This window comes from Ahaetulla prasina, chromosome 1, assembly GCF_028640845.1.
Source record: "Ahaetulla prasina isolate Xishuangbanna chromosome 1, ASM2864084v1, whole genome shotgun sequence".
Taxonomy (NCBI): Eukaryota; Metazoa; Chordata; class Lepidosauria; order Squamata; family Colubridae; genus Ahaetulla; species Ahaetulla prasina.
This window is the reverse complement of record NC_080539.1, coordinates 258,967,756-258,992,220: the sequence shown is the minus strand read 5'-3', so window position 1 is coordinate 258,992,220 and position 24,465 is coordinate 258,967,756. Positions and strand designations below refer to the sequence as shown.

Sequence of the window (24,465 nt, the reverse complement as noted above, 5' to 3'; positions counted from 1 at the left end):
TCATCTTACTATAGATAGATATACTTTACACATAACAGACAATTCTGTACAGCAGCATTTAAAGCCTGACATGAAAGCCAGCTGGGTGACATTGGGCCAGTCACTCTCTGTCAGCCCAACCCACCTCCCAGGTTGTTGTTGTGGGGAAAATAAGAGAAGAAGATGTGTTGGATAGGTTCACCGCCTTGAGTTATTTGTAAAAATAATAAAAGGCTGAGAAAGAAAGAAAGAAAGAAAGAAAGAAAGAAAGAAAGAAAGAAAGAAAGAAAGAAAGATCAGTGGGCTCTAATTTTTATAGAATTAGTGGGTTTGTTTACATGCATTCTTGATATAGTCAATATATCAGTATTATTTTCGTTTTCTGTTTGACTTAAGAGTTAACATGGTGGGTATTTTTGAACCATGATAAAATTTATTACTGAACGAATGAAACCTTTAAAGCAGTCCAGGCTTGATGAAGTATCATGAAGTTTGGTTAAGACACTGGCAAACCTTAGTTTGCAATGTTTTATATCTAGCAGCCATTGGATTTGATAGCTACATAACCATTTTTCTACAATTCTATTCTATTTTTATAGAACGGACTAACTAGAACCAAATTAAATGGTGGAAACACAGGAATTCTTTTCAGTCTCAGAGATGAGTTTATAGACTTGGCCAAATAAGCATTCTTTCATACACAACCCAGTTTAGGCAGGGAGAAAAGTCTTTTCACTAGTTCTATTAGAATTTGAAAATCCTTGAGAAACTAATACAGATGACCAAGAAATCTACCAACAGACTATGATCTATTTGTCCATCATAATCTGACAAAATCTTGAAGCCCGGAAATAACCAATAAATCTAACCAACAAATAATTCAATTTAACCAAATTAAAATATAACTCTTACTCTGTTAAATCCAAACTCATTTATACAAAACAGACATATTTTTTCAAAAAGGGGAAAGAGGGCCAAATCTTACACATTCAACTTAAAAGTGGATACTTCAAGTAATTAGTCTGATGGCTTTTATTTCTAGGCTAGCCATATCAGTAAGAGGGAAATTTTCTGAGAGATATTTGCAGAAATTCAGAAATCTGATAAGATCTTTTCCAACTAATACATTTTATTAAAAGGAATTAACACGCACAATCTGCACTCACTTCTTAAATACCTAGAGTGGCAATGCTGTCTGTCTTGATTGGTTTACTGATTAATTATATGCCATCAAGCTGCATATATACTATAGTGTATTCTAATACTATATGCAAAAAAGAGGAACGTTGTCTATGGGGTTGCGATGGGTCAAACACGACTTCGCAACTAACAACAACAAATATGCAAAGAAATTCCTCTCACTTGAACTAACTCTTATGCAGATTACTATACAGAAACAGGGATCTAAAGCAGATAAAGTTTATTAGGATTTTTTTTATTTAAGAAATTTACTTGTGTCCCTCAGACTTTGTTCTCAAAATAAGATAACCTTTGAATTAAATCTACCAGACAAACTCCCAAATACAACTATAATTACTGAGCAGGAAAATGGGCTAATTTCAATCAAGGTGAATTAAATCACCAAGACCGGATGTAAGTCACCTTTCCTGTTTTAAAATTACAGTTTCCTAAAAAAACACGTAGGCTGACTTGTTAGAACAGAGCATTATTCAAACCTTTGATTAAGCAATCTAGGAAGCTGGGGGCAATGCTGTTAGTATTGACCTATTTTTTTTTAAGGATAGGAGAATACACTAACATCTTTCTGCAGTTGGGCAGCATTAACAAACCTTAACAAGGAAACAAAAATCATGGCAGTGGAAAAGAGCCCTTTATCTTAGAAGAAGGAATTTTGACCCCTAGATTCAGGAAGATTTGTGATAAGATGCTGCCAAAGGACAATAGCCCATTCTTCTCTTTGAAGCTGATGCTCCCCACATTAGGCTCTGGGATTAAGGGGACAAAAAAACTAAATAAAGTCATTCTGTCTGAAAGGCTACCAGCTGGATGACTTCAATTGAACAACTGAGAGAAGGCCAAGGCCTAAGGGTAGAAACCTGGGGACCAGGCAATCTGCTTCTCCACATGTGTTTTCCTTGTACACTGAGAGCATATGCACCAAAACAAATTCCTTGTGTGTCCAATCACACTTGGCCAATAAAATTCTATTTAATTCTTATCCAAGGTTCAGGCGCGAAAAGGTGCAGAGGATCTGCTTCCTAATCTGCTTCCTAATCTTCTCCTCTGCCAAGGCTAGAATGGGAAAAAGTAGTTCTGTGTGTTGAGACACTGCCAATCTGAACTAGAATGCTCTGCTCCTAGAATAGCCATGTCTCCTTTTCCAGAGACTGGAAAGCAAGTGGCTGTTTTTTCATTTCAACCCATGGAAATATTAGCATCTTGATCTCCTAGAAGAGATCACTATTGCCATCACAAGTTGAACTGCTGCATTGTGAAACTATCAATTCCACAATAACGTTAAGCAGTTGTATATACTGGAGAATGGGATTGCCTCATAAGAACTTTATGACCCTTTTTAGGTTTATTTTTGTCTAGACAAGAATATCAACCTCCTGGAAGAGCTGTATTCAGTTTTCCATATCAGTATTCTATGTTCACCTGAAAAGGGAGACAAACTTTCACAGCATAACTGGCATCTCCATGTCCAAACATTAACAAGTTCATCATGTATAATATTGTACAACTGCTCATTGCTTGGTGGTTGTTATAAAATCTGAGATAACAAAAAACACAATTTAAAAAAACCCTAAAACTAATTAAATCCAATAATTAAAAGTCTGCTTTAAAAAGTATCCTTACAAGTACTTACACCACTTAACAGGAATTATATTCCAAAGAAATGGAACGTATACCGAAGGCCTGATTCTAACTCACCATGAGATAAGACCAGAGGAACTATAGTGAAACCTCTCAATGAGCAGGTGGGATCATATCGAAAAAGACATTCTCTCAAGTAGTCAAAAGATACGAGTTTAAAAATAATATTTTGCATTAATTTAAAAATATGGAGGTCAGAAAATGACTTAGTGCAGGTGTAACATGGTCTCTTTGACTTCTTCTATACTAATGGAATATGCTATACTACAAATGTAGATATTCCTACACAGACCACGTTACAATACTAGAGACTGGAGTTTATTGGTACATGCAAAATTATTTAAATAGTGTAATAGTGTCTTCCAGGAAGGGATGCAATTGACACAAGCAAACTTGATGAAGAGTGAGCTTGGTTATTATTTCAAATTGGATATCAGAGATTCCACTTCAGAACATGCAGCTGATTCAAGGAAAGTGTGACTCACATCATTAGGTGGATTCAGTACAACTAATAAAACTCAGCTCTATGTTTCCTGATGTTTTTTTCTATCATGCAGATACTGAAAAGCACTGGAGACAAAATGGAGTCCTGGGGGACAATATATTAACAGCTCTCATTTCAAGAAGCAACTATATCCAAATGACACCATTTGAAATTACCTAAGACATAGAACTGCAAAAATGTGTCTCCTATTCCCAGAAATTTAGGTAATCTAGAAAGATACCATGGTCACTGAGATACTGAAAAACACCCAAATAAAAATTATTTTACAATTAAGTCGTCACAACCACATAGTGTGTTCTGAAGCCAGTTTTAAGTGGATCAAGCTAATGTCTCTTCTAAGCAATATATGATACTATTTTTCCTCCTATTTGTTTAAGTTTAATGACTATTTAAAAGTTCACTGAGTGAAGAGAAGCTTCTCAAAGAAAACAACAACTCAGTCTCATGAGAGAAGTCACAATTTAGTTCAGCTCTTTAAGAAAAGTTGAAATAAAGACCTATAGACAACATACCAACTGGACAATCTCTAAAGTAAGTTAGACTGCTTTTAAGGTAATAACTCCTGAAGTATTCAAAACAACTGGTTTCTCTTTCTAAAAAGCAATAAAACTATTCTCATATTTTAATTTTTGTTTTATTGGATCACTAAAAATGTTCATTCTCTACATTATACATGACAGATAAAGCTGCCCCTTGATATTTTGATAGTGGATTACTGAATTTCACTGAGGTTACATGCTGTCAGCAAAAATTAATATTTCACATCTTCTCCCTTTCCAAATCTGAGAAAAGGGCAAATTCTCATCCCCAATCTCATAGACAGCTCAACACAGAGACAGAAATGATCTCTCCCCACCCACACCTATTGGGAGTTGGGACACTGAACAATTTTATATATAGCAGAATTAATTGATCAGAAGGCAAAAAGTTACTATGTTTGCAGTCACTCTGTTTAATAAACTGTAGGATATAATATGTGAAAATGATCTGTAGCTCATGTAACTTGCCATAAATCCTCGCTATCTGTAGCTTTCCAATGGGCAATTTGCTTGCCTTTTGAGTAATATCTGCAAATTTGAATTATTGTGCACACTGATCAAAATCAAATTTATATGATTTAGAAAGCAGCATAAAACACTTGTTGTGCTGACTGCAATAATGAGGATAAAAATCCAGCAGCCATAAAAACTTATAAACAACACTTGCCTGATTCAGATCTTATTTATATTTTGCCATTATTATTTTTATAAATAAGTCAGAATGGCAAACATGCCTAATACTCCTTCCTTCTCCTATTTTCTCCACAACAATAATCCTAGGAGGTGAGTTGGGTTAAGAGAGTGACTGGCCCAAAGTCACCCAGATGGCTTTCATGCTAAAGCAGGATTAGAATTGACAGTCTTCCTGGTTTCTAACCTGATGCCTTAATCACTAGAGCAAACTGGCTGTCTAATTTATTCTTTCCCATAAACAGGGATTTTATGGATATATATTTTTTTAAAAAAAGAATAACAAACGAATTGAAAGACCAAGAAATTATAACTGTATCTCCTTAAGTTAATTAATAGGTAGATATATTTGATTACATCCCGGAGTTTAGCATTAGGGATTATTTTCATCCAAAGATCCCATTAGTTCTCAGACATATATAAAACTTTCCCCATCCTATGATTCCTCAGAAAAACAACGCACATCTCAGCAGTCAAATGATTATTTGATAAACTACTATTTATTACATTCATATCCTGCCTTTTTTCAATGAACTCAAAGCTACATACATGGCATTGTATCCTTTAATTTTAATTTATATATAATCCTTTAACCTCCCTAAATAACAACCCATGAGATAAATTAGGCTAAGAAACAGATTAATCCAACATCACTCACTGAGTTTAATATTCTATCTTATTGCAAAACTAGTGACTGTTTTACAGATAGTTCGTGTCACAGAAGGAGAAGCAATAGGGCAAAAGTCATATTCAGGCACATTAAACTCAGATATAGTAATTCAAACTAAGCTATGAACCCTAATCGTTCTAAGTGCTAATGAGTCAGACAGATATGATACCTATAACTATTTTAGTACATTTTTGCCTCCAGAATTATACTAGTCAAAAATCTAGCAATAATTCAGTTGGCAGGCTATTCCAATGAATTGCCACGTAAACTAGCAGATGAAAGTTCAATTTCAAAGTGTATGTCTGCTTTATATAACTAATTTGTCACCTACTTAATGTATATGTGCTACCTTTCAACAAGGAGTTCACAAAATACCCTTCTACCTTTTCACAAATAATTATGGCCCTAATATATCCCTGGGAGAAAAGAGCAGAGGAGTGACTATACTAGACAGGTGTTCAACTGATGAAATAATTAATCTTTGTTTGTTTATATTCCATTTCAACTCTACAATACCCTACTACTCACAACTATCAGATTCACAATAGCAAGGTTTTTTTCCTCAGTATGTTATACTCTGGCATTCAGTAGTTTTGAGCTTACAGAAAGAAATCAGTTGTGGTCCAATATTTTATTTCACTGAAAGCAGTTATACAGTTGTTGTCAACGTATGACCTCAATTGACCCCGGAATTTTGGTTGTAAGTCATTATGGTCATAAATTGAGTCATCATATGACCGGACTTGATTTTACAACCATTTTTATAATATCTGTAAACCAAGTCACCATAGTCATTGACTAAATCATGTGGTCGTTAAGCTAATTACATGGTTGTAAGTGTGAATCCAGTAAATGTTGCTAATCATCTGTAATGTGATTATATGACTACGGGGCAGTAGTAATTTTGAGGACAGTAACTTTCTTAAGTAACTTTTTTTCAATTCTGCTATAACTTTGAACAGTCGTTAAACAACTGCTTGTAAGTTTAAGACTACATGTAGAATGAATCTTGATTTTGTATGAATACATTAATTTTCCAATCTAATTTAACAAAACATTTGCTCTAGGATATATTAAAAGATGCTATTTGATTCATGAGGTAACCAAATACATCTCTGCTACTTAGATACCAATCTTTGTAAGTTCAATTAAACTGTCATCAAATAGAGAAATAGTAAGAAAACATTTTCAACTTGGAATGATTTTTGGAGTTATTCAAATTACTCTGTGATTTAATAAAGTGAAACCTTGTAAAAAGCAGGATTAATCAATATGCAACATTTAAATTATATTTTTATCATGTACTATACGTATTTTTCAAATGAGACTAGGAAATAACTACTAAAAGTGCAACAGACAGTTGCAGAAATCAAATCCCAAATACAGGTAGTCCTCAATTTATGACCACAATTGGGGCCAGAATTTCCATCACCAAGCAAGGCAGTGTGAAGCGAGTTGCTCCTAATTTTACACCTTTTTGCCATGGTTGTTCAGTGAATTACTGCATTTGTTAAGTAAATCACAGGACTGTTAAGTGAATCTTGCTTCTCTCATTCTGGAAGCTGGCTGGGAAGGTTGATGGTGATCAGATGACCTTGGGACACTGCAAGCATCATAAAGAGCCCAATTTTTGATCACGTGATTCTGTAGATGCTTTGATGGTCATAAGTGCAAGACTTGACATAAGTTACTTTCAGTGCTGTTGTTAACTTCAAACAATCGTTAAATGAATAGTTGTAAGTCAAAGACTACCTGTACAAAAGAACTGCAATTGAAAAATTGGTATTCCAACAAACTACAATAGTTAATGAGTGAGCAACATTGCATTTGCTGCAGTATTCTGTAAAAATTATTTACCTCTTTGTGTTATAGGTTGTGTCCTGTGGCGTTTCTTCAAGCAAGGTCACATAGCCCAGGGTGCAAGTAAGGATAAACAGGACTGTTAACGTGTGAGCTTGCCTGTTGACAAGGGAAAAAAATATCATCTTTTTCTGACAAACTGTTTATAGTTGGCTTATTATTTTATCAGCAGAAATTAAAGCTTTAAGTGTGCAAGTATATATATATGTAAGCACACAGCCCTAATATAAAATATATAGCATTTAAAAGGCAAAGTACATACACAACTGTAATGTAAAATGTATTAATATAACATTTAAAAGGCAAAGTAATACAAATTCACTACTTACATATACAAGTTCAGAGGAGTCACAAATCAGTGTCTACAAAAAGAGAGTTTTACATCTTTTTTGAAAGATCCTGAAGAAAATGCTAGTTTCCATGGGGAGAACTGTCCAGAGCTTGCAAGTACTGAAAAAGTTGTTGTTATAATAAGAGTTGTTGGCTATGTCAACTCACTTAATGAGACTAATCAAGCCTGAACAACAGATGTAGCAGAAAAATGTATGGGGTGATAATCTCAAGCAAGGAAAAGAATAACATCACCTTAAACGGGGTTCACAAGAGAAATACCAGCAACCGCATCAAAAATACATTTTCACTCACTTACTATGTGCATTTAGAGTTGTACGTTTTACGTAAGCTGAAGTTTAAAGAAATCTTCAAAAGCAGTCGATAAAACAGCAGCTAATCATTGAGGTAAAAACGAAGGGGGGGGGGAGTAAAATCCTTCAGAACCAAAATGTATTCAGAATCTGACAAGCTGATAAAAAAGATAGGGATTGTCACTAACTGTTTTCTAGGAATCAAGCAGAATCATAATGCTCTCAAAGCCTTCAGAGGTGCAGTTTTTTTCAAGAGCAATAGAACTTTTATATTTTTTAGATTTCACTTTATTTTTGGTGTTTTTTTTTCCAAATATCCAACCAAACGTGGTGAAATCTGTCTAAATTCAGAGATGACTTCTCTAATTTAAGAGGAATGATAAAAGATTTTGTCTTCTCTGTTCATTAAGTAGTATTCACCAATTTGGTCAACAACTTTCCACCTAGAAAGGACTCAGTGCCTATAAATGTCACTTTAAAACTAAGCCTAAATAACAAAAAAGCCCCTTGAAGCTATAACATCCGATCTAATTTTTGAACTTATTGCTTTTCCTACATCCCCTGCTTTTACGATGAAATGTTTTAGAAAACATAAATGCTTATACCTTCCTTTCATTTTAGCTGATCCCAATACATTCATTGTTCAACCATGAATGTTAAATTTCAAAATGATAACTGAGAAAATGTTATCTGACATTTCAGCTGATGGAAATGGTTATTCATTCATCTCCTCAGAGGAAAACTTAAAAGAATAACAGAAGACCCATGTGGCAGCCAACAGCCTCTGATAAAGCCTTAGAAATATGATGGCAGCTTTAATGTACAACCCATACTGAAAGATTATACGAATGGACTATATGTATCAATATTCACATTAAAAATTAAAATTGATGCATTTATAGAATGCTTATTTAAAAGATTTATATTAAAGTGGTATAATTTGGGCAAATGTGTAACACCCAGAACTGCACCCCCCTCATATCCTTCCTATCTCTTCCCATCCCCAAGCTAAAGATGTCTACCCTACCCAGCAACAAATACCTGGGGATGAACTAGACTCCACCCAGACTACTAGTGCTTTTAAAACCACTTAGTGCCTAACCTGAGCAGTGCCTCCCATTCCTCACCCACACCATCAGACCTATTCAATCCTCCCTCTAGCCCCCATATTCACCTGGTCTCTACAGAATATCACATCCAATAGGCCTGATAGGCCAGAGGCCTCATTCCTGCCACTGCCTCTCACTCAGGGGCAGGAGGCATGGTCCAAAACCCTCAATATCCTTGCTAGTCTAACTCATCCCTTCAGGCCATCAGCCACCATGATCAAATCAAATTAGTACATTCAAGTCACGTGTCCTACACAGAGGGAAGAAACTGCCAAGATTGTTGCTAGACCATGTACCCGGCCAGTTGGTAGCTACAGGATACATCAGTTCTCCCTCAGGACAATTGCTGACTCCTGTTCCTACTGCCACCCTCAACTGGGCATCCAAGTCCTCCAATCAGCTGGGATTCCCAGGGCCGTAGCTACCTCAGTGCACACTTTAAGAAACATTGTCCTAGACCAAACATTGATGGTTTGTGAGTTGCAATTCAACAAAAATGTCAAAAACTCCAATATGAAATTGTTGACCAATTGATAAATTATTTTATGTATTTAATGTTCAAATAAATCATATTTTCTTCTTCTAGTGGGGGCATTACTTTACCTCTGGAAAGTTGTATTTCTGCTGTTAACTACTACAGTGAACAGTTATTAAGTTTAATTTTGTATCTACTTGAATATTATAATATTATAATATTATATATATTTATACTGGCATAAATAGTGATTTTAAATTGGGGTTTTAGAGATTTTAAACATTTGTAAATTTTTTAAATTTTTAAATTATCGGCCATTTATTAATAGTTTCTTTTAATTTCTTTTAATTGTATATACTCTGTATTTTATTTCATGTACATACTTAGAGAGGAGACAATAGGAATAGTCTTGCTCCTTCTTCAAATAACTAAACTAACTAAACTAACTAAACTAAACTAGATGAAAAGCCTCTTCACAAGAAACCCTTAGGTATATATTCTATGAGTGATGATGGAAAGTAGATTGCAGCACCTGCATTCGTATTACCACTTGGATCTACAATTTAAGCAAAAAAGGGAAAATGCTATGCATTCAGGTAAAAGCATAGACTTTCATTCCTGATATTTCATGACCATACTTAGAGAGGAGACAATAGGAATAGTCTTGCTCCTTCTTCAAATATAAATACAACATGAATGAAGCATTACTTAGAAGACAGCCTCTTCTATTCCATGGACATTTAGATCAAATATTTACTTCCCCCCCACCTTGAAATGGAAGATAGCATTATAATTAGATTGTATTTCATGAACTGGAGTTAATTTAAAATGTGTCTATTATTAGCCTTTAAAGAGTTTCTCCTTATTTCAATAAACATTAATACCTACATATTTCCTTTTTTTTGTTTTTTGAGCAAATGAGTAAATTTAGGAAATATTTTGTATTAGATATATTTTTGAAGGAGAGGGGAATTGAGAGTGTGATTATGTGTGGAGTGACTAGAGATTATAATTTAAGATTTATTTTGGATTATGATTGTTAGTTTTGATACCCTGCATTTTGTTCTGGGAAGTCGGGGTGGGGGGTAAGGGGGAGGGGAACTGGTGGGGGATGAGGGTAGAGGATGGAGTAATGGTACAGGGATTATTGAAGATGTATAAATATAATTAATGTAGGGTCAGGTCTGCCCAGCTACCATTTTAGAATGGTGGGGAGGGAGAAAGGAGGAGAGAGTAGGAGGTAGGAAAGAGGAGAAGAGGGGTAGAAGAGGGAGAAGATGAAGGAAGAGGGGTAGAAGAGGGAGAAGGAAGGTGTAGGGTGGAGGGAGGAGAGGATGTAGATAAGAGAAGGGGAGGAAGCTCTGGAAAGTAGAAGAAGGTAGAAGAGGGAAGAGAGTTAAAAGGAGGGGGTGGTGACTGGGCAAGCCCAACTAATTGTATATGACTGTACATTGGATGAGTTGTTGGATATAAATGTAAAAATAAAACTTTTTTATAAAAAAAAAAACCTACATATTTTCTGAAAGTCACACTTTACATCTGTAATTATATACCGGTAATCAGTATTATAAATTAGCTTGCCTAGTGCCTAGCTTCTTACAGGACTGCTTTCTCCAACCTGAGTAAGCCCATCTATTACATTCTTCCCAGGAGAAGCTTTTGGTCATACATCACTTTTGTTAAGTACTGGCAGCCGCCCCCAACTGTTTTGGTACCAAGGACCGGTTTCGTGGGAGACAATTTTTACACAAACCCAGGGAGTGGGGCTTCCAGGGGGGAGACTGCTCACTCGCCTGACCGTAACAAGCCACAGAGTGATACCAATCCATGGCCCAGGGATTGGGGATCCCTGCTGTAAGGGGAATGGCGGCCAGGAGAGATTGCTTCTCAGTTGCTACTCAGGTCTTGTAGGATACAATTTCCTTAGAATTAAAGCTTAGTCCATCTCTTACAATGTTCTGGAAGCTATTGAAGATTTTTTTTTCCTGAAAAGTATTTGGTTGAATAGTTTGTTAACACTTTTAACTACATTACTTTAATTTTTAATATTATTTAATTTGGTTTTCCTATGATTTGTTTTATTTTATTATTTTTATTGTTGTTACCCTTAGTCAGGTGCAAGGGATCAGAAATGACACAAGGAGTTGATCAGAGTGGTAATTTATTGCTACTCGCCTATTGACAGGAATCTCACCAGACTAGTATACTTACCACAGGAACTACTAGATAAGCACTGCAAGTTTAGGGGGGACTTCAGTTCCAGATTCCACCACACTATTATATTGTTGTGACTTAGTTATTGGTTGTTTTATTTGTATCTATCATAGATGCTTTAACTGAAATGATTGCTTCTGTTTTGTAAACTGCTAAGCATCTGTAGTGATTTGATGGTAAATAGAATTAATTGCATCAGCTGCAAAAATTAACAAAAAAATTAAGGGAGTTTTTGCTAGTTTATGGCAACACTTAAAGATATTTTAATTACAATCAATAAATTATTCCACTAAAGTACTCCGGTTTACTAGCATGAAGTAAATTAGATCTTTACTATTGTACTTGTTTTTTCCATAATGACCATAACTCTAACTACTAAAAATGTAGGAACATCCATTCTTAAATGTTTAGCCAAATATAAGAATAACTAAGACTAAATAGGAACAACAAAAATAAAAGACACAAATGGAAACTTCTTTGAAATTTAACTGGGGGAGGGGGGGGGAGGGAAGTAACACAATGTACACTTATTTCCAAGATGAATAATTACAATATTATGAAGTGTTACCAAAAAAACCCCCAAAAAACAACTAGCTTAGCATAAGTTTATAAACTGAGTACTATTGGAAGAACTGGCAATTTCACCCACACTCCATTTAAAACATGGCATAATCCAAAATATCAGTAAGATCCAGTTACTAGATCACTATTTTTATACCACAGTTGTTCCTAATGTACTCTGTAAAGTGCTTCCTGAACCTATGATGAAATATGGTGTTCCCTAAATTGCAGAGCACTGAATACTGGGGCAGTGAATTCTCAGGTACTATGCTGGAATGCAACAACTTCTAGGAAGTTGCTAACTGCTCTCTAAATTTGTTGCTGAGTATCAACGTATCCCTCTTGCTGCCAAATTCACAAAGTTCAAGTCATACAAAGCCAGTTCACGTTTTTCTCTTTGCCAAGTTTTTTTTTTAAAGAGCCAGAGAATTTGCCCCCTACATTTTTTAAGTCTACAACTATTTTGTTTTCTTCTTTGTCAATGGCACAGATAGGTAAAGTCAGTTAGGTGGGAAATAAGGGCACAACAGCACAATCCACACAGATTTATGCCTTTCTAATTAGAGAAAGAATATTCTGGATGCAGTCCATATAGCTAATGCCCAAATATATGATTGACATAAATTATTTACTGTAAAATTCAAGATTGCTTTTTATTTAAGGATCTACAAGTGCAGTTGTAAATACTATTTTTAACCAATGGAGATGTCACTAATGTCATTTTTCTTATGGGCAACAAGGATTTTAAAACATCAGCTAAAATAAAAGCTGTAAGGAAGAAATAGCAGAAATTTACTATAGCTCACTAGGCTGTTATCTCATGTAGTGTTCTTATGCACTTTCTTCAGGGATTATTTTAAAATAATAAAGTGCCTTTGTCAATCTTTTCTTTTGGTACAGTTCCATTTCTTTGCATGCTCTATAAGCATTCTATACCACTTTCTAATGCTGCTAAAGTACAAAATGATTTTACAATCTTCTCCCATTGCTTTCTAAAAATAGACAATTAATGTAGAAAATCTGTACAAACTGGGTAAGTGCCAGAATAATATGAAAGAATTTGGAGAACTAACAGAAACTATTAAAAAAGAACAAAGAATATAAAAAGATATTTCCTTTTCTCTAACAATCAAGGAAAATATAGATAGCCCTTAATTTATGACCATAATGGAGCTTGCCCATTATGGTTATAGGTTGTGAGAATCGTAAAGTGGGTCACCCACATGACCAATCTGATTTTATGATCTTTTTTGTGGTGGTCAGTAAGCAAATCACCACAGTCAAGTCAACCACAGTTCACTATGGGGTGTTTTTGGCAAAAACTAGAAGTGCTAGATTTCGGCAAAAATGTTGTAAACTGTGGTCAGATAACTGCGGGATCCTGCAAACAGCCATAAATTTGGGCCAGTTGCCGAGTGCCTGAAATGCAGTCACGTGACCACAGACTGGAGGGCAGATATCAGAACTTTGGAACCAGTACCATATGTGGGGAGGGGGTGTCCATTGTAATTTTGAACAGACACAAAGTGACCATTTGTAAGTCAAGGACTACCAGTATTCTGAAAAAAGAAAGGTATGAATTTAAGCATAGTTAAGGAATGCAGTCCAAATGCCCCTTTATTGATGCAGAATAAATTGTCTTATTTCCCTAAGCTTTTATTATATTTTGCACTATCCATTTATAAACTGAACAGAAAAATGACCACAGAAAAAGATCTAGTCCAAGTCTGCCTTTTGAGTTTGTTTTAAAGTTTTTTAAAGTTTTAAAGTCTTTCTTCATTGTTTTTTTAAAGTTTTATTTTTTAAAGTTTATTTGTCAGATGGTGGATATGTGTTTATCCCCAACATGTTTAATCTCAGATACTGATGTTGACCACTATCTCCACTGATTTCTAATGATAGTCTCAACAGATTCAGGGGCAAGGCATCAGATAAAAAGAGGAGGGAAAATTGTGAAAATAGTCTACAAAGCAGTCTTAATCAGTTTTCCTGATTAAACTGTTGACTTGGTCTTTAGCAGAATTAAGTTCAATAATAGGCTATATATACTATATCCTTTGGATTCATAACCTTTAACTGGGTAAAAGTGTACATCATTTTTTTTTTCAACCAATGTACCACAAATTTATTAACTTCCAGAATGTATCCAAAATCTGGGACCCTTGATTCCCCTGGAATCGAACTTTGGCAAACTTTATAAAACATTTTATGAAATTAAAATGATCATAAATCTTCTTATGGCATAATACCAAGCGTCATAAAATATTTCCCATGGTCAACTTTTGATGCTTGACTGTGATATATACATATACCTACCTACCTACCTACCTACCTACCTACCTACCTACCTACCTATATGGGCTACTTTCAAAGCAGATACATCTCTGAATAGCTCCCTGAATGTTTAAGAACTTTTCCAATACCTTAGCAGGTCTGTCATTGTCAAAGGCATTGGAGAATCTGGTAAGGAAGCACCTCCGAAAGGATGACCCTTGCCTAGTTAGTAACTGAAAGCTTGTTTACATCTGTGATAGCCAGTGATGAAAAATCACATCCGAGACAGCAATAGCCATGGAGCCAAGTCAGCACAAAGAGCAGGGGAGGAGCAATTTGGAAAGGTCTGTCCTGAAACCAAGAACGTGCTGTACCATCTCTCGCAGAGGGCCCACATACACACAGCTATCAAAGATCAGCCTAGACCTAACTAGAAGCGAGTGCTAGCTCTAAATTCTTATCCAGCCCTCGCCTCTGCTGCTGCTGCTGTCACCTTCAGCATCAGCGCCCTGCAACCCTTCCCCTCCAGATTCAGCCACCCTCTTATTTTTATGCACAGGGTCCAGATGCACCTAAGCGCTCGTTCTGCCTGCAGAGAGTGAACAGGCAGGCAGGCAGAAGGGGAGCTCGGCCAAGCACGATCGCCCCTCTCACCAGAAGAAGGTGTTGGTCCCGTCGTCGTACACTTCGGACTCAGTGCTGCGCCGGTCGCCATGAGTGACGACAGCGGCGTTTGGCGCTGCCGCCGATGTAGCTGCTGCCACTGGTGGCGAGTCCCCGCGCGGCCCCTCTCCAACCGGCAGAGAAGCGCCGTTCGGGGGGGGCGGCGGCGGCGGCGGCGGCTGCCCTTCCTCCAGTGCCGCTTTGCCGGAGGCGCCTCCGTGACCCCGCCGCTCCCCGCGCCTCATCCCGAGAGCGACCGCGACTCGCGACTCGCGAGGCTTAAGCGATGCTCGGCGCGCGCCCTGCCGATCCCTCCGCCCGCCCCATGCGAAGCCCAGAAGAACCAACACAAGCAGCTCTTGTTCCAGCGCCTTTTCAGCACTCGCTCGTGACCCTGCGTGGGACGAGGTTGAGGGGCGGGACTCCTCTCGGAGGAGACGTGAGCGGCTAAGCCTGCGGGGCGCATGCGCGTACCGAACCCCTCTTATATATTCTCTCTCTCTTTTTTTTTCTTGGCTCGAGGAGGCACAGTCCAGCAAAGCTTCGGAGGCGGGAACGTTGGCAGGACAAGCTTCTAGCGTAGACAATAGAAGTTCAGTTGCAGCAAAGCAACGCAGGGAGGTTTACATAGAAAAGAAAGGCGTCGGGATGGAACGTTTCCTTAATGATTTGGTTGGCTGACGAAACATTTTTAGATAGTTGAGGGCTTTGTTGGTGAATTCGGTACGGTTTTTACTTACGTGCGTTAAGTAAATCCAGATATAAAAGTGCAGTAAATGCATTATACAGAGGGTTACTGTGTCTCAACACAGAAAATAGACTAAAAATTGCAGCTTAGTTAAACAAAGACGGGGAAAGGGGGGGCAGAGTGTACGTTCCTGTCGTCGAAGAATAGTAGCCAGGGGAGCCAGCATTTCAAGCAAGCCTTTATTGGCTCCATGCCTAATTTAAAAAGCTCTTTGCAAATGACCACTTCAGGTTTTTGGAAAGAGCAGTTAACCCTTATACAACCACCTCTGAGCTGTCGTTGGACTAGTAGTTGGGTGAAAGTAACCCCCCCCAAAAAAAACCCCCTGCAAAACTTTTAGAATTAGAAGTTATAGTGGAATAATTAAGACACACTTATTCATTTGCGCAGGGCTGGACTAGATTTTTAAATTTTTAAATGCTTAAATTTTAGATTTGGTTTTAAACTGGGTTTTATTATTTATATGTCTATTTTAATTATTTGGCCGATATAATAAGTTTTTTAGATGAATGTTTTACTTTGTATATTTATGTGTTTTTATATGGCTGTACACCGCCCTGAGTCCCTAGGGAGATAGGGCGGTATAAAAATATGAATAAATAAATAAATAAATAAATAAATAATTGTACTAATGACCCTGAGATCCCTGTGCCTTTCAGTGCCTTTTAACAGGGAGAAATACAGCTGATAAATTATCTTTTTAGCCTCTTTCTGGAACTAGAGCAGGGGTATATGTTTCAGTTTCTGTCCACCTGCAATATATCCAGCACAGAGGACTGTGAAATCTCGAAGACCAACATATCTATTGTGGCATAAACCTGCCAAATATAGAGAACCCTATTTTTATTGGGTAGTTTATATGTAACACATAACGCTGGTAATGTTCACATATGAACTGCTGATTTTCCAGCAAGATTAGTTTGTTACCATTTTTAGGATGTTGTTCTAGAATATTTGGTCAGAAATCAATCAATCTGAGCCCAATATAATTTACTTCTGAGCAAATGTCCATATGATTGCATTAGATCACATTGCATGTAAATTAATTTGTGGGCTGCCGCCTAGTATTGAGTAAGCACCTGTGGCTATTGTAGTAATTCGTTTATTCTAATATATAATTGGTTACATCTATTGTTTTGTTAACTTGTTAACTATACAGGTTTTGTATTTTGAGTTGTGGCTTTTCTTTTAAATTGCTGTGGGTTGCCAGTTTTGGTGTTGACATAATGGACAGATCCATGCAATGGTAGTTGTCACTGCCTTCTTCCAAAACTTTTTGACTTCTCAGTTTGGTGGACTACAGTAATGGACGTTCCTTGTTGTCTCCCACCCAAATCAGTTCCTGCTTTGCTTCCAGTCCCAGACAAGATTGACCTGGAACTCTTCCTCCATGCAGGAATATACACTGAAACAACTACAACAGAAGTTTATTTGTACAGTTCCAGTGAATGGAAAATCACTACCTCCCTGGCTAACTTATTCCATCATGGGACTATTATTCTTCAGAATTTTTTTCCTGCCATTCCTCATACTGCCTAATGGGGTGACAAAAACTTGTGACTTGTGATGTAATGTAGTTTCACTATTTGATTAATACTGTTGCATTCCAATGTTATTTTCAGTCCTGTCTCTCATACAGGACTTTATTTCCCTTGTTCATTCTTGCTGTCTCTATTCTGAACCCGTTCCAGTTTCTCTGAATCCTTAATGTATGTTGGGAACTGAACATAAGCATTCAAGAACAAAGTGGAACAATACGTTTTTGTGGTTTAGAAGCCATGTCTCGTGATGATGTCCAAAATTTCATTTGCCGTTTTTGCAGATGTACTACTGGTTCATATTCAGTCAGAAATAAATTACTATCTGACTTGTTTTTCATAAGTTCTATTGTCAAGCCTTCTACTACCACCTCCATCAAGGCCCCCCAATCCTGCTATGTCACAGGGAAAACTGTTGCCAAATGATTCTGACACATCATAGATACATCACAAGAATCAAATATCTTCAATAAACTTCATTGCCACTTTGAAGAAGCAGGATAGAAAGCAGATTAAAGCTTTTGAGCTTGATGTTGGAGAAGCCCTAAGAAAAACTATTAAAAAAGAACAAAGAATATAAAAAGATATTTCCTTTTCTCTAACAATCAAGGAAAATATAGATAGCCCTTAATTTATGACCATAATGGAGCTTGCCCATTATGGTTATAGGTTGTGAGAATCGTAAAGTGGGTCACCCACATGACCAATCTGATTTTATGATCTTTTTTGTGGTGGTCAGTAAGCAAATCACCACAGTCAAGTCAACCACAGTTCACTATGGGGTGTTTTTGGCAAAAACTAGAAGTGCTAGATTTCGGCAAAAATGTTGTAAACTGTGGTCAGATAACTGCGGGATCCTGCAAACAGCCATAAATTTGGGCCAGTTGCCGAGTGCCTGAAATGCAGTCACGTGACCACAGACTGGAGGGCAGATATCAGAACTTTGGAACCAGTACCATATGTGGGGAGGGGGTGTCCATTGTAATTTTGAACAGACACAAAGTGACCATTTGTAAGTCAAGGACTACCAGTATTCTGAAAAAAGAAAGGTATGAATTTAAGCATAGTTAAGGAATGCAGTCCAAATGCATTATTGATGCAGAATAAATTGTCTTATTTCCCCAAGCTTTTATTATATTTTGCACTATCCATTTATAAACTGAACAGAAAAATGACCACAGAAAAAGATCTAGTCCAAGTCTGCCTTTTGAGTTTGTTTTTTTTCTTTTTTCTTTCTTTCTTCATTGTTTTTTTAAAGTTTTTTAAAGTTTTAAAGTCTTTCTTCATTGTTTTTTTAAAGTTTTATTTTTTAAAGTTTATTTGTCAGATGGTGGATATGTGTTTATTCCCAACATGTTTAATCTCAGATACTGATGTTGACCACTATCTCCACTGATTTCTAATGATAGTCTCAACAGATTCAGGGGCAAGGCATCAGATAAAAAGAGGAGGGAAAATTGTGAAAATAGTCTACAAAGCAGTCTTAATCAGTTTTCCTGATTAAACTGTTGACTTGGTCTTTAGCAGAATTAAGTTCAATAACAGGCTATATATACTATATCCTTTGGATTCATAACCTTTAACTGGGTAAAAGTGTACATCATTTTTTTTTTCAACCAATGTACCACAAATTTACTAACTTCCAGAATGTATCCAAAATCTGGGACCCTTGATTCCCCTGGAATCGAACTTTGGCAAACTTTATAAAACATTTTATGAAATTAAAATGATCATAAATCTTCTTATGGCATAATACCAAGCGTCATAAAATATTTCCCATGGTCAACTTTTGATGCTTGACTGTGATATATACATATACCTACCTACCTACCTACCTACCTACCTATATGGGCTACTTTCAAAGCAGATACATCTCTGAATAGCTCCCTGAATGTTTAAGAACTTTTCCAATACCTTAGCAGGTCTGCCATTGTCAAAGGCATTGGAGAATCTGGTAAGGAAGCACCTCCGAAAGGATGACCCTTGCCTAGTTAGTAACTGAAAGCTTGTTTACATCTGTGATAGCCAGTGATGAAAAATCACATCCGAGACAGCAATAGCCATGGAGCCAAGTCAGCACAAAGAGCAGGGGAGGAGCAATTTATAAAGGTCTGTCCTGAAACCAAGAACGTGCTGTACCATCTCTCGCAGAGGGCCCACATACACACAGCTATCAAAGATCAGCCTAGACCTAACTAGAAGCGAGTGCTAGCTCTAAATTCTTATCCAGCCCTCGCCTCTGCTGCTGCTGCTGTCACCTTCAGCATCAGCGCCCTGCAACCCTTCCCCTCCAGATTCAGCCACCCTCTTATTTTTATGCACAGGGTCCAGATGCACCTAAGCGCTCGTTCTCCCTGCAGAGAGTGACCAGGCAGGCAGGCAGAAGGGGAGCTCGGCCAAGCACGATCGCCCCTCTCACCAGAAGAAGGTGTTGGTCCCGTCGTCGTACACTTCGGACTCAGTGCTGCGCCGGTCGCCATGAGTGACGACAGCGGCGTTTGGCGCTGCCGCCGATGCAGCTGCTGCCACTGGTGGCGAGTCCCCGCGCGGCCCCTCTCCAACCGGCAGAGAAGCGCCGTTCGGGGGGGGCGGCGGCGGCGGCGGCGGCTGCCCTTCCTCCAGTGCCGCTTTGCCGGAGGCGCCTCCGTGACCCCGCCGCTCCCGCGCCTCATCCCGAGCGACCGCGACTCGCGACTCGCGAGGCTTAAGCGATGCTCGGCGCGCGCCCTGCCGATCCCTCCGCCCGCCCCATGCGAAGCCCAGAAGAACCAACACAAGCAGCTCTTGTTCCAGCGCCTTTTCAGCACTCGCTCGTGACCCTGCGTGGGACGAGGTTGAGGGGCGGGACTCCTCTCGGAGGAGACGTGAGCGGCTAAGCCTGCGGGGCGCATGCGCGTACCGAACCCCTCTTATATATTCTCTCTCTCTCTCTCTTTTTTTTTCTTGGCTCGAGGAGGCACAGTCCAGCAAAGCTTCGGAGGCGGGAACGTTGGCAGGACAAGCTTCTAGCGTAGACAATAGAAGTTCAGTTGCAGCAAAGCAACGCAGGGAGGTTTACATAGAAAAGAAAGGCGTCGGGATGGAACGTTTCCTTAATGATTTGGTTGGCTGACGAAACACTTTTAGATAGTTGAGGGCTTTGTTGGTGAATTCGGTACGGTTTTTACTTACGTGCGTTAAGTAAATCCAGATATAAAAGTGCAGTAAATGCATTATACAGAGGGTTACTGTGTCTCAACACAGAAAATAGACTAAAAATTGCAGCCTAGTTAAACAAAGACGGGGAAAAGGGAGGCAGAGTGTACGTTCCTGTCGTCGAAGAATAGTAGCCAGGGGAGCCAGCATTTCAAGCAAGCCTTTATTGGCTCCATGCCTAATTTAAAAAGCTCTTTGCAAATGACCACTTCAGGTTTTTGGAAAGAGCAGTTAACCCTTATACAACCACCTCTGAGCTGTCGTTGGACTAGTAGTTGGGTGAAAGTAACCCCCCCCAAAAAAAACCCCCTGCAAAACTTTTAGAATTAGAAGTTATAGTGGAATAATTAAGACACACTTATTCATTTGCGCAGGGCTGGACTAGATTTTTAAATTTTTAAATGCTTAAATTTTAGATTTGGTTTTAAACTGGGTTTTATTATTTATATGTCTATTTTAATTATTTGGCCGATATAATAAGTTTTTTAGATGAATGTTTTACTTTGTATATTTATGTGTTTTTATATGGCTGTACACCGCCCTGAGTCCCTAGGGAGATAGGGCGGTATAAAAATATGAATAAATAAATAAATAAATAAATAAATAATTGTACTAATGACCCTGAGATCCCTGTGCCTTTCAGTGCCTTTTAACAGGGAGAAATACAGCTGATATCTTTTTAGCCTCTTTCTGGAACTAGAGCAGGGGTATATGTTTCAGTTTCTGTCCACCTGCAATATATCCAGCACAGAGGACTGTGAAATCTCGAAGACCAACATATCTATTGTGGCATAAACCTGCCAAATATAGAGAACCCTATTTTTATTGGGTAGTTTATATGTAACACATAACGCTGGTAATGTTCACATATGAACTGCTGATTTTCCAGCAAGATTAGTTTGTTACCATTTTTAGGATGTTGTTCTAGAATATTTGGTCAGAAATCAATCAATCTGAGCCCAATATAATTTACTTCTGAGCAAATGTCCATATGATTGCATTAGATCACATTGCATGTAAATTAATTTGTGGGCTGCTGCCGCCTAGTATTGAGTAAGCACCTGTGGCTATTGTAGTAATTCGTTTATTCTAATATATAATTGGTTACATCTATTGTTTTGTTAACTTGTTAACTATACAGGTTTTGTATTTTGAGTTGTGGCTTTTCTTTTAAATTGCTGTGGGTTGCCAGTTTTGGTGTTGACATAATGGACAGATCCATGCAATGGTAGTTGTCACTGCCTTCTTCCAAAACTTTTTGACTTCTCAGTTTGGTGGACTACAGTAATGGACGTTCCTTGTTGTCTCCCACCCAAATCAGTTCCTGCTTTGCTTCCAGTCCCAGACAAGATTGACCTGGAACTCTTCCTCCATGCAGGAATATACACTGAAACAACTACAACAGAAGTTTATTTGTACAGTTCCAGTGAATGGAAAATCACTACCTCCCTGGCTAACTTATTCCATCATGGGACTATTATTCTTCAGAATTTTTTTCCTGCCATTCCTCATACTGCCTAATGGGGTGACAAAAACTTGTGACTTGTGATGTAATGTAGTTTCACTATTTGATTAATACTGTTGCATTCCAATGTTATTTTCAGTCCTGTCTCTCATACAGGACTTTATTTCCCTTGTTCATTCTTGCTGTCTCTATTCTGAACCCGTTCCAGTTTCTCTGAATCCTTAATGTATGCTGGGAACTAAACATAAGCATTCAAGAACAAAGTGGAACAATACGTTTTTGTGGTTTAGAAGCCATGTCTCGTGATGATGTCCAAAATTTCATTTGCCGTTTTTGCAGATGTACTACTGGTTCATATTCAGTCAGAAATAAATTACTATCTGACTTGTTTTTCATAAGTTCTATTGTCAAGCCTTCTACTACCACCTCCATCAAGGCCCCCCAATCCTGCTATGTCACAGGGAAAACTGTTGCCAAGTGATTCTGACACATCATAGATACATCACAAGAATCAAATATCTTCAATAAACTTCATTGCCACTTTGAAGAAGCAGGATAGAAAGCAGATTAAAGCTTTTGAGCTTGATGTTGGAGAAGCCCTAAGAAAAACATGGATAGCCAAGAAAACGTATAGAAAAAAAAATCAATTCAGAATTCTCACTCAAGGGACAAATTACTAGGCTCAAATTACCAATTTTGGACACATGCAAATAGAATAGAATAAAAAATTTTATTGGCCAAGTGTGATTGGACACACAAGGAATTTGTCTTGGTGCATATGCTCTCAGTGTACATAAAAGAAAAGATATGTTCATAAAGAATCATAAGGTACAACAGGATACAAATCAGCAATCAGAAAACAATATAAGTCATAAGGAGCAACAAAGTTACAGTCATACAGTCATAAGTGGAAGGAGTTGGGTGATGGAAACAATGAAGATTAATAGTAGTGCAGACTTAGTAAATAGTTTGACAGTATTGAGGGAATTATTTGTTTAGCAGAGTGATGGCATTCAGGAAAAAACTGTTCTTGTGTCTAGTTGTTCTAGTATGCAGTGCTCTATAGCATCGTTTTGAGGGTAGGAGTTGAAACAGTTTATGCCCAGGATGTGAGGGGCTTGTAAATATTTTCACAGCCCTCTTTTTGACTCATGCAGTATACAGATCCTCAATGGAAGGCAAGTTGGTAGCCATTGTTTTTTCTGCAGTTCTAATTATCCTCTGAAGTCTGTGTCTGACTTGTTGGATTGCAGAACCAATTAATGAGGGTATTAGGTACATAGTTGGAAGAAGGGCTAAGTTGGGGACAAATGATCCTAGAGAAGGTCTAGCTATGTGGTTGCTAATACTCCACACTGATGAATAGCCACATAATCACTGCTAAGCCAGCTCTTCATATCTTATGTGTATAATACTTTCTAAGCAGAAAGTTTTGCATTTTATCTCATTTAAAGCCCATTTCTTTGTCAATTTGAATTATATTTGAATTTTATTTACATCTTATGAAATATTAAGTATTTCATAATTTGTATTTGTAATTCACAAGTTAATTCTACTACCCCATCTGAGTCACTTTCAAATAGATAAAAACATCAATGTTCAATTGTGTTTGCTTTTCTTCACATATTGTGCTGAGCCACAATTTTATTAATTGTGTTTTGTTAGGTCAGAGTGTTCAGGCTCATAAATAATGTTAAGCCTCAAATGAGTTACAATATATTCTATTTTAGTACAATGTATAAAGTTAGCCATGTACTTAATGAAGTAAAGTTCGTTTTTGCTGGCTGCTCCATTATGGTTTCAGTATGAGTTTTGTTTATTCATCAGCACAAATTGGTCCTCCCTTCCCAGGATCATTCCAGGGTAAGCCAAAGGTTCTTGAAATTCTGAACATACATTATTTTATGGGTAGTTCTCCAAATGTTATATTTTTGTTGGAAGGTTTAGATCAGTGGTCTCCAACTTTTCTGGCTTTGCAGATCGGCGGCGGGAGGGGGGAAGGGATGATTTTGCATGAGAGGTGTGCAGGCGCATCTATGTGCACAGTGCTATTTGTACGAACAGCAGGGATGTGTGCCTGCCACTCAAACAAATGGAGATGCACATGTCACAGATGGAGCTGCACGTTCCAAACGGTAGTGGGTTGCATCTCAAGGATTGGGGTTTAGATGGAGTTAATCAGTTCAACTAAATTCCTCTTTTTTCTTTCTTTGTCCTGTACTTGATGATTGCAGGTTATTCATCTAGCTTTGGCAATGTAGTCCTTGGATTTATATTTAACATAACATAATAACAGAGTTGGAAGGTCTTCTAGTCCAACCCCCTGCCCAGGCAGGAAACCCTACACCAGGGGTGTCCAAAGTTTTTTTGGTGAGGGCCAAATACAGAAAAATAAGCAAAGGCCCGCGCCACACCATTGAACGGGGGTTAATTTTTTTTCGTACCAGTTCTGTGGGCGTGGCTTATTTTGGGGTGTGGCTTGGTGGTCATGTGACTGG

At 37.8% G+C, this 24,465-nt stretch overlaps 1 protein-coding gene across 1 annotated transcript in view; it reads right to left on the bottom strand.

The window, feature by feature from the left end:
- PTDSS2 (phosphatidylserine synthase 2) overlaps nt 1–15,441 on the bottom strand; it is a 39,142-nt gene extending 23,701 nt beyond the window's left edge. Inside the window, exons 1-2 of the mRNA XM_058159175.1 lie at nt 15,013–15,441; nt 7,079–7,180 (exon numbers count right to left, since the gene is read on the bottom strand). Of these exons, the coding sequence (XP_058015158.1) occupies nt 7,079–7,180; nt 15,013–15,266 (356 nt within the window). The 5' untranslated portion in view covers nt 15,267–15,441. The remainder of the gene's footprint in view (nt 1–7,078; nt 7,181–15,012) is intronic.
- Between the last annotated feature and the right edge of the window lie 9,024 nt (nt 15,442–24,465).